This window comes from Sinohyriopsis cumingii, chromosome 1 (genome assembly GCF_028554795.1).
Source record: "Sinohyriopsis cumingii isolate HCF-2022 chromosome 1, ASM2855479v2, whole genome shotgun sequence".
Taxonomy (NCBI): domain Eukaryota; kingdom Metazoa; phylum Mollusca; class Bivalvia; order Unionida; family Unionidae; genus Sinohyriopsis; species Sinohyriopsis cumingii.
In genome coordinates, this window is record NC_142961.1 from 186,259,739 (window position 1) to 186,272,837 (window position 13,099).

The following is a 13,099-nucleotide window of genomic DNA, read 5'->3' on the forward strand; positions in this document are numbered from 1 at the left end:
GACTTCTCATAAGCAGACTCATATTCATCACAGACTTCTCACATAAGCAGACTGTCATATTCATCACAGACTTCTCACATAAGCAGACTCATATTCATCACAGACTTCTCACATAAGCAGACTGTCATATTCATCACAGACTTCTTACATAAGCAGACTCATATTCATCACAGACTTCTCACATAAGCAGACTGTCATTTTCATCACAGACTTCTCACATAAGCAGACTGTCATTTTCATCACAGTCTTCTCACATAAGCAGACTGTCATTTGATCATGGCAAGCTGGGCAACTCTCTAATCCAGTGTAACCAGCTGTTTCCAGGTGAGACTTGAAGTTTGCAGACAAAAGAGTTAGTCTTCTGTTTTCCAATCCTACATAAGCTTTAAATCAGAGGTAGAATTAGGATTTTGTCACACTGCACAAAACAAACCAAGATAAGTGAATATTTTGAAGTCAGTGATGATTTAATTTATAGGCAGGATTAAAGTAAGCTTCTGTATATGTTGGAGAGAACAATATATATGTGTATCTTAGGATTTTGTTGAATAGTGCAGGTAAAACAATCTTGATAACATAATGTTGGTGATTTTTAAATGCTTACTAAGTTGATTTAATTTCATGACAGAAAATTTGGGACCAGAAAACCATTTGTTTCAGTGGGAGAAACCTTTTGATTTTAAATCAGAGGTCAAGGTCATTATCACTCAAAGAAAAATGGGTTGTGCATAGTAACATTTGTAATGTAATAAATCAGATTGAGTTGATGGCTTGTGCTTAGCGTAATCACGAAACTGATAGGTTTTGAGCTCTAAAGGTGAATGGTAACAGTTGTTTGTTAAGAAAAGTGTATTTTGACCATGCCTTGCTAGTGCCTAAATAGAGGACCATTAAATGTGAGATGGGCATTGAATGTACTGTTCACAGTACTCTTCATACCTTGGTGTGTAGTATTGCTATGAATTCTTGAAAAGATTGGACATGATTCGACTTGGTTGCATCTTTTGCCTCTTATTAAGTAAAGACAAGAAAATAATTATTGTGCGAAAGTAATTTCTTGCCTCTGTGTTATCCTCTGCCTGTATATCATTGTGTATGTGTGTGTGTGTGATTTAGATTTTTAACGTAGCTTTAAAAAAAATTCAGTCATACCGCTACGATGTCTGCAGTGTGGCAGTTTATAGTGATGTCTAGCACTTGGGCCTCATGCCACAGACATGTAGCATAATGTCCCACCCAGTCACATTATCCTGACGCCAGGCCGACCAGTCCTAACACTAACCTCTTAATGCTGAGCGCCAAGCGAAGCAGCTGTTAGTACCATTTTTGTAAGTCTTGGGGTATGACTCGGCTGGGGATCGAACCCACAAACTCCCACATCCAAGGCGGATGCTCCAACCACTAGATCACCGGAGCGGTCATATATCATTGTACCAAAGTAATTTTCTTGCCTCTGTGATACTGTATACCTGTACATCAAGATATCAAAGTAATTTTCTTGCCACTCTGATATCTTGTGCAGATACATCATTGTACCAAAATAATTTTCTTGCCCCTTTGATATGCCAGTACCTAATAATTTCATGGTATTTTCCTTGCAGCTGTTATATCGCATGCCCGTACCTTAGCCAGACATAAACCACTAGACCCAGTCTTCCTGAGGTTTGAGAGGGGAGAGGCTGTAAAGATTTTAAGTAAATCAGCAGGCAGGAGACTAGACCTCTGGGAAGGAGAGGTAATTGACCGGGAGATGCATTCCAGTAATTAGTACAGATAATTTCACTATCTTCTCATTTATCAAATAAGTTTTTAAGTACAGAAATAAAACACAGTGTTTCCCCTATGGGTACAAGATTGAAAGTAGAAAATCCCCATGGCATCAGACCTTGATCCCAGATTGAGTAATGAACAAACCTTGATGTCAGAACTGGGGGATCAGATTTAAAGTATTTTGGCTGGCATATTAGATGTATAGTTTAGAGATAACACTGGAAAGATAGAAAGGTTTCATAAAATTGTCTCCTAAAAATTATGAAACGGGTTCATTAATATGAAGCCTTACTGTGCATATGGTAAATGGTACATCATGGACTGCATATGGTACATGGTACATCATGAACTGTGCATATGGTCCGTGGTACATCATGGACTGTGCATATGGTCCGTGGTACATCATGGACTGCATATGGACCATGGTACATCATGGACTGTGCATATGGTCCATGGTACATTATTGACTGTGCATATGGTCCATGGTACATAATGAACTGTGTATATGGTCCATGGTACATCATGGACTGTGCATATGGTCCATGGTACATCATGGACTGTGTATATGGTCCATGGTACATCCATTGTTGGGTTGTGCAAGCTCCTTGGTATTTCATACACAGACTGCAACAGGATTTGACCTGAATGGATGCTTGGATTAAATGACAACACATCACAGTGTGATGAAAGATGGAAGTTTATGAAATGAGTTAATGAAAATATTTATATCCTCTACAAATACAATGTGAGTCTTTCAAGCTCTAAAGACATGACACATTCAGTTACTTTACACAAATATTCACAGATGGGAAAACAAAAATGTAACTCATATATGTAATGAAAGTAAGATTCATATATTCTCATGTAATGAATGTAAGATTCATATAATGTCATGTGATGAAGGTAACTCAATTGAACTCAATTGAAACACACCATATGTTCCATATACTCAATTGAAACAACATAAACAATTGAAACAAACATGATCGATTGTAATCAACAGAACAATTGTACCAAACACATGACTTATGACTCATAGTCATTTGCAGGGCCGGCGCTATCATATGGGCAAACTAGGCAGCTGCCTAGGGCACTGATTTCAAGGGGGTGCATTTTTAAAAAATGTATTGTTTATAAATTTTAAAATTAATATTTTTTTGTGGGGGGGTGCCAGAATCTAACCTTGCCTAGGGCGCCAGATAGTCTGGCTGGGTCTGGCGCCGGCCCTGGTCATTTGTACAGTCCGTACGATTCATAACCACACATGACTCGTACAGATACTTGTATAAACATGCATACGAAACATTTGACCTGGTTCATATGTCCATTGTCAGACCTCACTTCTGAATTTTGGGTTAGCCCACACTTGTATTGGCCACACACACCCCTTCATGGATCTACCATGCACACAAGTTTACAGATCAACACTGCCATCCTTGTATGGCCTTGATGGTTGCACATGCTTCAGACATACAAACAGCCTGATACACCCGAATACAAACTGGTTGTAATAACAGGTACGGAATTAAAATATACAGACACATGCTACTAAATTCAACTCTTAATAGCAGCTTGTTCAAAAGTTCACAATGTTTCAAATCTGCATAGTAGTAAAGGCAACATTTCACTCTATGACATTAAAACTGAATATGCTTCACATATCAAATAAAAATGTAACACTTACCCCTATGCATGGATGGTCCTAGCTTTTGAAAGGTTGTTGCCAAAATGATCACCAACTTCAATATTTTGTCGCCAATTTTCAAAAAATGTCGTCAGAACAAGTAGTGAATATTTTTCCAAGTCTATTAATTGAGAAAGATGGGATAGTTATTACTTATTGACAACAAGCAATACATCGTAATATTACAAAATAAATCATTACATGACTGTTTTGCACTACTTCAATGGTCATTGCATCGTGCATCATTATTGCATATGACTGTTGTCACCTGAAATAAATGCATTATCAAATCTAAAATATCTACTTTCCTGACATCTACAGTCTCATTATGTCTCTCTGTCTATCTCTCTCTCTCTGTCCTCGTTTTTTGTTTTTAGAAACAGGTATCAAGCAAATCTGTATTATGTGTATTATTTTCCAAACAGTATTTTTGTGAGGAACTTTAGTTAATGACATTTTAATACTAAAACCCTATGATCGTTACTTTGCAATGTAAGATAACTGACATATAATGCGACAGTTGATTTCATGCATTCAGGAATTAAATGACCCCCCCCCCCCCTTTTATGGCTTGCTTCACAAAGTACATCTCTGTCAGCCAGGAGTTCAGAAATATATTTTTCTGCACTTTAATATGCTTTGCTTGTAGTGAATTGCTTCCTAAATACCAAGAATGATTGCTGAATGCTGTAGATTTTTTCTCGAAAGCAAACTAGGATCTCCATTCCCACCTATGAAACTTAACATGAGTCAACACCTGGCATTTATATACTGTATATATAAGCATTAATTTCCATCATTAAATTAAAAGAAGGAATGAAGAAACATATCACAGAGCATATGTGGCCCCCAAAACTCATTTGGAACAAATGTTATTTAGTAGGCTGTGTTATATGCATATATGAGTTAACAATAATGAAATAAGGTGGGAAGCAGCAGGGAAGTTCTACAGACCAGACGTTCCAGACCAAATAAAGCTTCCTACGAGAACTTTCTCCGTAGAAGCCTCAGATTTAAAAAATAACGCTTCCTACAAAAAATAATTTGCGTAAATTCACCCCCGAGTGCAATTTTTGTGAGCAAATTCGATGATTCTGGACAAGGAAAAAACGAAGATTTTAGGGGGGGGGGAAATTTATTCTGGTGTCGACGAAGTTTGCGAAGATTTGGCTGCGGATCCTAATTTTACCTCGCATTAAAACAATATAGTTGAAAATAATATGAGTCCGAAAGCTAGTACAGTTGGAGAGCCTCATTCTGCCAGATTAGCGCGAGAGCAATTAGCGGCATTAAAGAAGCTTATCCCGACAAAACAATTATTCAAGAGAAATGTTCGTGGTTACGAAGATGTGCAACATGGAATCTCCGAGGTATCGTCGAAATGGTTGAAGCCAGTTACCGGAACAATCGAGCAAGTTGTATTTGGTGACGAAAAAGATCCAGATACCAGGAAAAGGGGAATTTTTCCCATGTTGAAAGGTATTGAGGAACAATCACGAACATTACCCGAGCGATTAGCAATAGCAGCAGCAGCACAACAGGGGCAACTTGCAATTGATTCTGGAGCAAGTAAGGGAAAACCTGGAAGAGGAAAACCTGTAATGATAAAAGGGAAGTATAATATCGATAATTTAAGAGAAAATTTCACCGATGAGGGATGGGAAATAATATCACAACCGCTCTCGACACTGTATAACATAGATGAAATTGGCCAATTTGCGGAAGATTATTTTAGCAATCGAAATACATTTCTGACTGCAATAGGAAAAAAAAAATATGCAACTCGCGACAGTTGGTATGACATGGTATATAAAGTTTACACAGAAACAACATCAATAAGGAAGGTAACGGATCCGCGTTACAGGAGATATATATCTACAGCAAGAGATACACAAAGATATAATATGCAGCAAGCGGAAGAAAGAAAACAACAGGAAAAGGAAGAAAAGAAGAAAGCGAAAGAAAGAAAATAACAGGAGAAGAAAGAAAAAGCTAAAACACAGAGAAGAAAAGTAATACCACAGGAAGAGGATATTCAACCACAGGAACCAATAATTCAACTAGAGGAATTAGGAGCTAGACCAAAAGAAAAAATTACACCTCAGAAAAAAGAGAGAAAATCAAGAAGGAAAAAAGAAGATATTCAACCACAGGAAGAGGATATTCAACCACAGAAACCAATAATTCAACTAGAGGAATTAGGAGCTAGACCAAAAGAAAAAATTACACCTCAGAAAAAAGAGAGAAAATCAAGAAGGAAAAAAGAAGATATTCAACCACAGGCACCGATAGTTAAACCAGCAGAACCTAAAGAACAATTTTCCGAAGATATAGGAATAAAGGAAGAATATGAACTTCCTCCAAAATTAATTGATACTAGAATATCCGCTGATAATTATTTGAACAAGAACTTTTTGTATTTACTCAGTAACGATGATTCAAGAATTCAGATGGCTGCGAATAATTCTCTGGAAAATAAAAGATTATTTTTGAAAAAAGATATTGCTGATAAAGTCGAAGAAGTTGATTGGCTGGCTATAATATATTTTGGTAGTTTAGGAAAACCAATAAAATATTCTGATGAAAATTTTATAAAATTTTTATCGGATGTTGGTAAATACAAATCATTAATAAAACCGAAAGAGAGAGTAAGCCATTTACTTGATCCGGAAATCATGAGATCCATATCTCAATATTATTCGTCTGATTTGCCAAGGCCATTTCCATCATTTCTTATACAAGAACCAAAAACAGGAAGCGGATATACCATTTGCCCTGACAGCGTTGTCAACGACGTGTCTCGCCTCGAGGTATTAATCGGAGGAAAACGAGCCGGAAATAATTCCCGTGAAATAATCAACGAAGCCTCAGATATTTGTCAGCGGTTATTCCGCGGTGGCATCATTAATTCTCACATTTACAAGGAACTTGTCGATGAGCTCATCGATTAAAACAACACAATTGAAATAACATGATTGTTCACAAACATCAGCGCAGACCCAAACAGGTCCGCATAGTAAACTCTAGATTGCCCGTGTACAAATATATACACGGCAATGGATTCGGCGATATCATTGGAAGTCTCGTTACGCGAATAATACCTAAAATTGGACCCGTGATCAAACAGTTCGGGTTAAAAGCAATAGGAAAGATCGGCGAGACTGCTATCTCTGGTATCGGTAATTTGGCCAGTAAAGGCTTCAATGCTGTCAAAAGTAAAATATTAAATTTAATGCGCAAAAAACAACCCGTCAAATTACCTAGCACCAGAGAAATGCCACCCGAAATCAGCAAAGCCATAAACGACGCGGCAAATAAAAAAATAAACGATCTAGCGCAGGAAGTTGCTAAGACAAATCTAGCGCAGGAAGTTGCTAAGACAAATCTAGCGCAGGAAGTTGCTAAGGCAAATCTAGCAAAGAAAGTTGCTAAGACAAATCTAGCAAAGGAAGTTGCAAATACAAGCTTCATTTCAGGCAGCGGTCTTCGTTTTAGATGATATTCTTAATAATAAATGTTCGCACAAGTGTCAAATGAAGTGTTTGACATGGACGAGCCTGTAGGTAGAGACACATCTGTGCGGGATTTCCAGTATTTCTCGTACGAAGCAGTTGACCCAAATACACCTAATCGCTTGGAAATTCAAGTCCACGATACAACAAGATATTTTCTTCCATCTGAGGCATATATCGAGGTTGTTGGGAGAATTGTGAAAGAAGATGATACCAACTACGATCTAGATTTTGGTGTTGGGTTTGTCAACAACGGCATCATGGCATTATTCAAGAGCGCCACTTACATGATCGACGGAAGAGAGATCGAATCAATTACGGACAACGTTGATATAGCAACGACGATTATAGGCCTAGCGAGATACTCGGATGATTTTACCAGGTCAGCCGGTCCTAGTATGATGTTCGCCAAGGATAATTCCGATGACCCGGAACATTCCCCGTATGATATCGGCGTACCGAGAAATGCCGCTGGCGGTGCCGCTGATGTTCGTTCAGTGATGATCGCCCCCAATAACAATTACAATCTTGGATTTGCCACAAGAAGAGCTATGCTAAGGGGAGATGAACGAAGATTTTCCTGTGCAATTCCGCTATCTCACATTTTTGGATTTTGCAGGCATTTCAGAAAAGTTATTTACGGAGCAAAACATACGATAACTTTCGTTCGAGACGCTGCTGGTAGTAACAAAGCCATCTGGCGAGATCCTGGTGATGCAGGCAAGGTAATCCTAAACAAATTTACCTTGTGGATGCCAGCGATAGTTCCATCGATGCTCGAGGAAGAAAAATTATTATCATTCATGAATCAAGGCGGAAAATCCGTCATGTCCTGGTTGACAAAGATGACCGACTCCTGCGATGTTAATATCAACGGAATATTTACCTGGCGAATTGCGTCACAACAGGGCGCTTCGGCACCTAGACACATCTTTGTTGCTCTTCAAGCCGCAAACAGATACGATCAAATTCACAGTCATATGATATTCGACAAATTTGCAGCAACAAACGTTTCACTGAGAATAAACGGGCAGCAAGAACCATCCGAGGAAATATCAATTGATTTTGAAAATTTTTCGACTGCCCGCGCATATCATCGATTGCTAAGTTTCATGGGCCGCGATCAAAATATTGATACAGGATTGCAAATATCACAGCTGGATTTTAATACTCGCTATCCTATCTATTACTTCTCCTTGGAACATCTCGACCTGGTAAAACAATCCGTTGTCGATATCCATTTCAAAGCCAGAATTAACACAGCCGGAGCAGCAAGAGCCATCGCGGTAATCCTCAGCGATAGAACAATGATCCTGGAAGGCATCAGCGGCAGAATGAGAGTCATCGATGCTCCTGTCGAGAACATGTGACAAATTCCAAATTTAGATTAAGCGATTATTAATATGCCATACGAACACGTCAGTGTAACTCTGACCCCGGGTCAGATGAAAAAGCTCCAATCAGCGATATCAAAGCGATGCGGTATGAAATTAACCCTGAAAAACGATCAAATTCAAGGCGGGCCTAACAAACTATCGCTAACTAAAGGTCAGCGTGAACGATTTACCAAGGCCAAATCAGTAAATTCCGGTGTTCATGTGAGCCTTTCCATAGGCGCCATCAGAGACATGGTCAAAACAGGCGGATTTCTTCCTCTATTGGGGCTAGTGAAAATGGCTCTTCCGGCGATTGGAAAGGCATTAGGATTAGGCGCGCTCACAGGTATAGGTTCCCAATTAGGTTCCGCATTAACAAGTAAAATTACCGGAGGGAGATACGGTAAAAAAAAGGGAAACGGCCTTTATCTAAGACGCCCCCCATACGGATCCGGCCTAAGATTAGCACGGCCTATTCAAATTTAGATCTACTTAGCGAAGCAAAGAATAAAAAAATAAAAATTTTCAGAGGCTTATTTATGCGGGATCAACTACCAGAAAAACCAAACCCTACCGAGACAGGAATAATAAATCTCGATAAAAATACCGGCCCTGGAACACACTGGGTCGCCTACGCGATTAATCCTCGCGAAGTTATTTACTTTGATTCGTATGGATTAGCACCACCGAAAGAATTTATCAACTACGTGTCTTCGCTGAATATTCCGATTTGGTATTCGACACTTCCAACACAAACATTAGCGGATCCACCGATATGCGGCCCGGAGTCAATTAATGTTCTTGATGCAATTTCAAAATCATCCGGTCCTTATCACAAAATTGTATTTGAATACGCCGTAGATAAATATCATGGTTGACATTTACGGTAGATCCCTCTTCAGGAAGGAAAAATCAGAAGTGACTGACGTCGATCTATCAAAATTCGCAACCAAGAGCGATATTAACAATCTTCTATCGCTGTCAGAGGTGGACCCTGGCGAAGTTGCTGTTTTTCAAAATACCGAGGGAAGATTACACACCAGCAATGTCAAAATAGCTGATATAATCAAGCGAGAAGAATATAATGATCATATCAGTCAATTTACTCGCCAATCGGAGATGGTATTAAAATCTATTGCTGATATCGTCGATATTATCGCGGAGTTACCCCTGAAGGCCAATATCGCGGATGTGGAAAAATCCGACAAAGAGTTATCAGCAACGTTGCTTCTGAAGGCCGATAAAGCATTACACAACGATCTTCAGGACAAAATGACAAAAAGACTAAATAAGCTAACTAACGATCTTAAAAAACTCGACGATGCCTTAGCTAAATTTAGCAAAAAATTTGACGAGGACATAAAAACATCCAGCGATACTTCCTCTGCCGCAAACGAACTAGCAAAGAAAAAAGCCGATCAAACATCGCACGATGAACTTAGCGAGAGAGTAAGAAAAATCAGCGAAGATATTACTAAAATTTTCACCGATGTTACCGAAATAAATACCGCGATGGGTCAGAAAAGCGATAAAACATCAATCGACGATCTCAGCGAGAAAATAAAAAAAATCAACGAGGAAATTACTAATATTCTTGCCGAAATTAACAAAGTAAATATCTCGATGGGTCAGAAAACATCAATCGACGATCTCAACAAAAAAATCAGCGAGGAAATTAATAAACTCAGCAATCTTGTTATTCCCGAATTTACTAAGGGGTTTAACACGGCGCGTGAATCGACAGATGAGAAAATAAAAAAAATCAACGAGGATCTTCTCGACGCATCTACAAAAATTAGCGATATTAACACAAAAATATCACCACTGAATCTTCCAAAATTGGCGCGTTTTCACGTGCCGGATCAGGTGGTAACAAAAAATCTTAACTGCAATGTGCCATTTGTGTTTAAGACATATAATTATACTTGGGACCCTAGACACAGTATCGGGTTTTATTTCACCGTGCCAATTACTGGCGTATATCGAGTATATGTTATCTCTGAGATAAAATTTAAGATACAAGGACAAAACCGTAAAATCCACGAATTTTATCCTGGATTTTTTATTGTTTCGCTAAGTGAAGATAGAGATATGGAATGCGATCTAGAACCACCAGACAGAACCACCACAGGACCGATTCCCTATTTTGTAATTTTCGAATATTTATCGGGATGGGAAACAGTTGGTATTCCGGGATAAACACAATTGGTAATCCGTAATTGTTATCGTAGATACTAATAAATGACAGCATCTGACTACCGTTACAATAAAGCGCGATCATGGCAGGATTCGCTAAAAAAACTACTCGACGAGTATCAGATAAAAATAAAAAAATACCAGCGTAGATTAGTTACCATTGACGTCGCCGTGTACGCGGTATCCGCGGTAGTAGCTGGTGCTGGAATAATTTTATCCGCGGTAACAACGATAGCGCCGATCGCAGCAACGATAATAATCTCGTCAACAATGACAATCGCTGGTGTTCTCAATATCGTAGCGAAAAAGATATCCTCGTGCACGAATGAGAAATTATCATTGTACAAGAATAAACTAACCAAGGTCAATGACGCGTATTCGAAATTATCATCGCTTCTTTCTGAGAGTCTCAACGACGGAGTTATATCCGATCCAGAATTTTCGGCAATGATCAGTATTTACTCGGAGATTGAACAAATGAATATCAATAATGTCCGAACTAGCCCAGATCGTGACAAACACGACACCGCCGACAACAACACTAATATCGTTAAGCTCAACCAAGCCTGAATTTAGTATTAATTTTCCAACACCAATCAGCGTCAAAGAAATTGCGTTAACACAATTGCGTGTCTACAATAGCTGGCCTAATGTTAGATCGAAATCATTCGGCAAATTATCATCGAATAATTCGCTTGTTTTTGCCAACAAAAACAAACCCGATGGAACCCCTGATTGGATCGTCGTTGGTATACCAACAGGCAGTTACGAAATTGATCAGCTGGATAAGGAATTTACCAGTAGAATATCAAATATAACCGGCGATGCTACCCCGGGAATAAAGATATCCTCGCACGATCCAACGTTGTCGTCGATGATAGAAGTGAAATCACTGTATATCGTTGATATTTACCAATCATCGATTAGGACCATATTAGGTTGGCCTGAAATCGCACCTCTGGCAAAACCAGAAAAACCAGATTTTATTATTCCAGGTTGGCACGAGGAAGCTCCTCCAGAGCAACCGGAGCCAAAAAAGGAAGATTTTACTACTGATGAGGTATGGAGGCAAGATATCAAACACAAGCCTTTGATCGATAGCGCCATCAACCTCATAAATAACCACAAATTTAACTGGGTAATGTTCGCTTTTACTTTTAGGGACGAAAAAATTCTCTCGTGGTTGCCTCTTCCTAAAATTCCCCCCCGTGTGAAAATCTTCGACGCTACCCACATTAACAGGATAATGACCCCCATAGACGGTATCTTGGTAAGAAGAACCCTCGACGAATTTATTCAAGAACATAAATTACAATTAAATTTATTGCGGGAATCCTTTCATGAATGCATCTTAAATAAATCGGGCTCATGTAGCGAAATTATCAAACGCGTGAAGATTTTAAATCAACTCGCGAATGATGTTGAATATTATCATGGTATGTTTATTCAGGCGATAGTCGACGATATATCAATTGCCGATTATGTTCTTCCTATTAGCAAATTCGAGTTGATCAAAAATTCAGGAGAAAAACAAAAATTTATGAGATTATTTGGATTAACCGAGGAAACGCTACCAAATTTCAAATTTCCCGATTATGATGTTGATAAAATGAGAAAATCCGTCACTGATACCATCGATGATTTATTTCCGAAGTTACATGCCGCGTGGACTAAAAAAATACAATCAGAATCGATTCTCAAACACAATAACGATCCCGCCGGGCAGGGGCGGCATATATCGCCAGGTATCGTTAACATAACGGAAGTTATCGCGATTTATCTTCACGCGGATGTCGTTGAAGGTAGGTACAACGCAGATGCGTCTGTGTCAAATCAAGCACAGCAGGGATTTATCTTGTATTCGTTTTCACCTAGCGCCTCTCCTGGTTATTTGATAATAAAAGAACCAGTAAATCCGTTTTACCTGCGATGCCACAATCGGTTGTTGTCGAAGATAAATTTCAAACTAACGGATCAGAACGGAAATTTGCTTGATATACGCGGGGAAACGCTAAGTATTAATCTGCTGGTAAAATCATAAAAATCTTCGAATCTGTCTGCCAGGGAAAAACAGGCCAAAAAAATAAATAAAATCCAAGGAAAATTTCAAAATTAGTAAAAATTTTTAATTTTGATGGGGGTAAATACCCGTCAAATTGTGCAATTTTTATAATTTCGTGAATCCGTTGGGGTAAATACCCGTCAAATTGTGCAATTTATATAATTTCGTGAATCTGCTGGGGTAAATACCCATCAAAATTAAGAAAATTGCATAATTTCAGTAAATAAATTATTTTGGTAAATAATAAAAAGAAATTAATAAAAATCAGAAAAATTAAGAAATTTGCGTAATTTTATGTTTTTTATGGGGTAAATACCCGTCAAATCGAGTAATTTATATAATTTCGTGAATCTGCTGGGGTAAATACCCGTCAAATTGTGCAATTTATATAATTTTATGTTTTTTGGTGGGGTAAATACCTGTCAAAATTAAGAAAATTGCATAATTTCAGTAAAATGAATAAAAATTAGAATTGGAATCGAAGATTCTTGAAATTTTG

General features: G+C 38.4%; 1 protein-coding gene across 5 annotated transcripts in view; it reads left to right on the forward strand.

Moving 5' to 3' along the window:
- The window catches only part of LOC149808534 (uncharacterized), a 185,706-nt gene that overhangs the window by 2,265 nt on the left and 170,342 nt on the right, over window positions 1-13,099 (forward strand). For all 5 annotated transcript variants that reach the window (XM_089978672.1, XM_089978707.1, XM_089978692.1 and 2 more), the window contains exon 2: window positions 1,602-1,735. In XM_089978672.1, the coding sequence (XP_089834798.1) occupies window positions 1,602-1,735 (134 nt within the window). The remainder of the gene's footprint in view (window positions 1-1,601; window positions 1,736-13,099) is intronic.